The sequence below is a fragment of the Salvia miltiorrhiza genome, chromosome 1, assembly GCF_028751815.1.
Source record: "Salvia miltiorrhiza cultivar Shanhuang (shh) chromosome 1, IMPLAD_Smil_shh, whole genome shotgun sequence".
Taxonomy (NCBI): domain Eukaryota; kingdom Viridiplantae; phylum Streptophyta; class Magnoliopsida; order Lamiales; family Lamiaceae; genus Salvia; species Salvia miltiorrhiza.
The window spans coordinates 42,662,310-42,667,736 of record NC_080387.1 but is presented as its reverse complement, the minus strand read 5'-3'; the positions used below and the strand labels follow the sequence as shown (position 1 = coordinate 42,667,736).

The 5,427-nt window shown below is 42.1% G+C and overlaps 1 protein-coding gene across 1 annotated transcript; it reads right to left on the bottom strand.

Moving 5' to 3' along the window:
• Positions 1 to 2,091: 2,091 nt before the first annotated feature.
• On the bottom strand, positions 2,092 to 4,166 carry LOC131025836 (IRK-interacting protein). The gene is made up of 2 exons (XM_057955623.1): positions 3,817 to 4,166; positions 2,092 to 3,683 (listed from the first exon to the last, which is right to left on the bottom strand). The coding sequence occupies exons 1-2, from the start codon at positions 3,892 to 3,894 to the stop codon at positions 2,283 to 2,285; spliced, it is 1,479 nt and encodes a 492-aa protein (XP_057811606.1). The 5' UTR covers positions 3,895 to 4,166; the 3' UTR covers positions 2,092 to 2,282.
• Between the last annotated feature and the right edge of the window lie 1,261 nt (positions 4,167 to 5,427).

The following is a 5,427-nucleotide window of genomic DNA, read 5'->3' as shown; positions in this document are numbered from 1 at the left end:
CTTTGGCTCTAGCACTACCAATCTTAGATTGTAAAGTGCTTGTCGATATTTTTTACGCTTTTCTTCTCCTGATGCTTCGAAGAAACCCATTCCAAGAAAATAGATTTTAAGCTGGTGAACGGCATTTTCAAGGATTTCTTGAGCTGATTCTTTGGTGAACAACTCATTCTTATCCTTTGTTGATGCTTTATCCCATAATTGTTTTGCCATTCCAGCAAAACTTGCGTCGAAGATTTTGATAAATTCATTTTTATCACATTCTATCGTGGCAATCACGACTTTCATGGCTGAAGCCCAGTCATCGATGAGAACTTCCCAATCTTTAACGCTGGCTTCATCGAGGTTGAGAATCAATCTGTATGGGTGGATTGGTTCAAGTGTGACCTTCCCTACAGAAGTGTCCTGCATCTTGGGCCAGCGTCTTCTGGTTCGTTGATAATGACTCGATTCTTCATGAGCCTCACCTCTCCTGGATGATTCTTCTTGTGGGTGCTCTGCTTTGGGCACCTCACCCCCATGGTTCATCTTTAGATCAACCATATTTAGGTTAGCAAATGATTCTGCTAACTCTTGTATATCCTCTAATCCGATTCGATCAGGGTTATTCATGGTTTTTTCCCTTCACAATTTGAATTATGTCCTCCGGCTGCAGTTCCTTGGGCGCTGCATTAAGTGGTAGCGGATATGTTGGGTCTTTGGACCATGTATTCCGAATTTTTCCTGAACATGGTTTTCGCCTTTCGATATCCTCCACCTTTTTCTGAATATCACGCAAGAGTTTTAAGATTTCCTCTTGTTTGAGTGATATTTGGCTCATCTCCATCGGTAGATCATATAGCTTGTTGCCATAATATTCCACCGTTCTTTGAATCTCCCGCAAGTTGACGTTGTCGGAAGAGTTTGGCTCGATTTTTTGATAAGCTGGATAAGCTGTTTCAACCTTGTCCTTTTGCTCCATTAGTCGTATGACTGATGGGCGTCATTTCTTGCTCGTTCAATCGCTGCTCTAGTCTCGGCAATTCCTATAAGGCGTTTGTGGTAGAATTGAATACTCGTGATGATATCACGAATAATCTTTCCATCTTCTCCTCGACGAATATTCGTTACGAGGACTCGATTCTTCCAGTTGAGGTCGCCTAGTAGACGAATAGTTTCTCTCTCTAATTGTTGGAGAGAATTCCTGCATACCATACATCTCGAACAATTGTCCGGATCCATAATTTTTAATGGAGTCTCCTCACACATAGGTTAATTATAAAATAAATTAAATATAATATAATTCATCAATAAAAACTCGCTTTGATACCATTTTAGGCGAGAGCGTGATGTGTATGTTTTATAATTCTAAAAGAACAAATTCATTAGGGTCATTAGTCTGAAATTGGGATTTTTGCACAAGTCATGGTAAAGTTTGGTCTCTGTGCAATTAATTTGAATATGGGGCAGTTTTTGAATATACAAAAATTAGATGGTGTCAAATTTGGACAATCATTGAAAGTTGGTGTATTTTGATGAAAAATTGAAAATTCATGTTAAAATTCAAAATAGTAGAAAAGTTGGTGTATTTAAACAATAATTACCCTAAATTTTATATATTCTCAAAAAAACCTACATTGAAAGCTTTATCCAAATAAAATAGTAAACGAAGAAAAAATAAAACCACCTCAACACAACTCAGATCCATGATGTATGGTCACAAATCAATCATGATTATGAAGGGGCCTCATTTCAAAATTTTAAAGACAAACATCTTAGTCTCTAGAATGGCAACATTAATGAGCAAGACAACAACTATAGCCCTCCCATACTGTACACGAGTAATGAGCTGTACTGTAGTATTCCCCTCTATCCTACCGGGTTAACCCGACCCGACCCGACCCGACCCGACCCGCACAAACACAAATAAAGTGAAGATTCCAAATATTTTGTACGCAATTCAGAGCAGAGGACTTGACATTATAAATACATCCCCACATGCCAAACTTGTCTTAACCTTGCAAGAAAAAACTACAGAAAATTGACCAACTCACGAGTCAATACACTCCAAACAATAGCATAAGTCCAAGTATTTAACTTTCCACTTGCTAAATGTTTAACCATTGAAATCTAATTCTTCATAATCCCACCTCGGTATCCCCTACATTTTCAAAACATGCTCATTGTCACCTTTTCACTAATCGACACAATCGAAAAGTGTAACATGACCACTAGAAAAAAAAATATTGAAACAAACATTACATAACTTTTTTCCCTATATTGGACTAATTCGATTCAATTTCGTGCTACGAGGGGGACGGGGTGCAGCCCGTATCGTAGATATGGCTAACACTAATCTTGTTGTCGTTGTTGTTGTTGTTATAATACCTACAAAGCACCTTGCACTTAACCACGTTATCGAAGACATAGAAACCGGGAGTGACCATGATCCGAACCATGGTGGGGATGAGCTTTTTAGCCTTGTCTCCACCCATATCCTCCATGTAAACCGGGTCGAACCCAACCCCCTTATCGACCCGGAAAATGGGCAGGCCCGGGTGCAACGAGTTAGCCAAGAGGTGCACCAGCCAGACGGTCTTGGAGGCCCCGAAGAAGGCCTGCAGGAGGGGTTCGGGCCAGGCCCGATTCCAGCCCAATAGAGCCACAATGTCACTCATTTTCCTGTCACAGAACTTGCTGAAATCCTCACTGAAATGCCTGGTCCCTTTGTTGAGGACCTCCTCCCACGTGAGCTCCTGCAGCCTGCTGAACATGGCGAAGTTGGACTCGCAGCGGTCGATCGGGTTCAGAATCGGGCTCGGCCCGCTCTTGTGGAAGCCCGCGGACTCGAAATCCTCGAAGAATGCTAGGTTGAGCAGAGCCTCGAGGTAGAAGACGAGGGCCCGAGGGTTCCGCGAGATGGAAATCTTGATGTCGTAAGGCTGCAGAAGCATCGCGATCCGGTCGTAGACTTTCGGGCCCATCTGCCGGAGCTGAAGGCCCAGGGCCCGGGCCAGGAACCGAACTGAAGACCGCGTCTCCGACACCGAGACCAGGAAATGCTCGATCACCTTCGACTGATCGCCAACTTTGATGAGCTGGTAATTCATGATGCGCGATGGCGATTTATGCTGCTGTTTTTGATGACTGGTGGTGCAGGTTTCGAGCTCGGATTTCAAGTTGTGGCAGTAGATTTCGAGCTTGTTGAGCTTCTTCTCCAGCTCGGCCATGGAGTACTTGAGCTTCGAAGCTTCGAGAACGGCCTCGTCGCGGCGCCGGCTCGCCTGGATCAGCTTGTTGGAGAGCTCCGCCACCACGATCTTCCAGTGCTCCTCCCGCGACGACGACGAGGCGGCGGACCCCGACGACTTCGGGCTCCTCTTGAGCGCGAGAGAGGCTAGAATCGACTTGAAAATGCCGTTGGGGCTGGCCATTGAAAGCCTGCCGCCATTATTGCTCTCCAACGGAACAACCGAGAACCTCTCCCTATTGCTAGGCCTGCACTTATTGCACGACACGCCGCTCGCCTCCTCCTTTTCCTGCCGCTTCTTCGCCGTCTTGCTGCTCCGCCGGCTCTTCTCGGAATTCAGCGGCGTCGGAAAGTGCGTGTAATCGCTGTCTCTCTTCTCCGTGTAGTCGCTCGCCGGAGTTGCTCTGAAACTCATCCTCCCCTGCGAGAATTCTTCCTCCTCGTTCCCCTCTTCAATCTGCCAAAAAAAAATCAAAAAATCGATTGCCCTAATTGTATTTTTTATTTTTTTTCAAGGGGAAACGCCGCAAACGGCGCCGCCTAAGGCATTTGTGGAAGAAATTGCAAGTTTTAGACAGAAAAGGACTTACCGGAGTGAAGTGGGGAGGGTGGTGCGGGGAGAGGGAGGTTTTGGATGAGGAAGAAGAAGAAGTCGCCATGGATTTCATTTCATCTATCTACAGATTCTTCTTCATGTAAAAAAATGAATCAAGTTAAACAACAATTTCAGAGCGCCGATTCTTGCATGGGCTGTCACTCTCTCTCTATCATATTCTCTATCAGCGAAATAAGCTGCAACAATCCACCAAATGTTATTGTTGAAAGAATTAGAGATTTGAGTTTTTGTAAGCAAATTTAGTGAGTTTATTTGGATGTTGATCTATCTACCCCAAATGCAGGAACAGAACAATCAGTAAATGCAGCGGGGTCAGAAGTCACGCGCTCTTCCACGAACAATCACCTTTGTTGTTTTAGCTGCCCGTATTCTTATTGGCGCGTGACGTGCACTCGCTCCCGCTGTAAAAGTGATTGGCCTTTTTTGACTGCAGGGTCAAAACTTCAAAACGAAATGATGCAGAATGTTTGCTATACGGGCTTCCACTGCGCTGTGCTTCATTTGGTAAAATAATGGTTTCAATTTTTAGCTGATTTTTGAGGAATTTTACCTCTATTTTTTTTATCAACATAAAATTATGAGAATGATATTTTTACTCAGAATTGAAAATTCATGAACAAACACCTAAAATTTATGAACCTGATGTAATAATATAATTGTTCATGTATTACATTAATTTTTATATTTTGAAGTCATGAAATTTAGGTGTTTATGCAGGTGTAATTCTAACTAAATTTCAACCCCATACATAATTATTATCGAATTGTTATGTAATAACTTCGGCAACATATTCCTTTAACTTATACTTAGAGAATGAACTTTCCATTCATCATTTTAAATTTGAAAAAATTCAATTCACAGTTTGGGCTATTTCAAGATTTTATGTCACTCTGCGTCACCCTAGTTTCTACTCTAAATAATTTATTTTCCAACATATATATAACTATTCAGGACCGAGAGGTTCAAAACGTGTTCAAACGTGCTCGATCAAATATTGTTGAAGTTATGTATGCATCCGTCTATCTTTGATAATTGAATCTCTCTGCACGTACTCTTCGAAGCTAGTGGGGCTGATCGAGTAGCATCGGATGAGCCACCGCTAGACGTTCGTTTCCCAAATCGTCATCACTCCAGTTCAGAGCATATTCCCCTTCATTTTTCACAATCATGTTGTGGATAATGATACATGTCATCATGATCACTTTGAGATGCTCAATATACCGAGGTCGAGTCGAACCTCTGATGATTCTCCATCGAGCTTGAAGCACTTCAAATGCTCGTTCAACAACCTTTAGTATCGCCTCTTGCATTTTCTGGAACTCCGCCTTTTTTAAATAGAAATGAGCTTGGCTCATATATCAAGTCAAGCCTCAAATTATGTACTTCCGCATCGATTGATTCAAAACATCGGTTGATTCGAGTTAGCTCATTGAATCAACCGACATAGATGCTCTTAGTTGAAAATTCAATACATGTCAATATACAAATTTCACACATATTCATGAACTCCAAGTAGGAAGCATCCACTAAGTTAAATTACTATAAAAATATTATCAATAAAATAAGATAAGAGTTATGGTAGAAT

Coding starts and splice junctions, on each gene's coding strand:
- LOC131025836 (XM_057955623.1), bottom strand. CDS start 3,894: ATGAAATCCATGGCGACTTCTTCTTCTTCCTCATCCAAAACCTCCCTC. Junction 3,684..3,816: donor ACCCTCCCCACTTCACTCCG/GTAAGTCCTTTT, acceptor TTTTTTTGGCAG/ATTGAAGAGGGGAACGAGGA.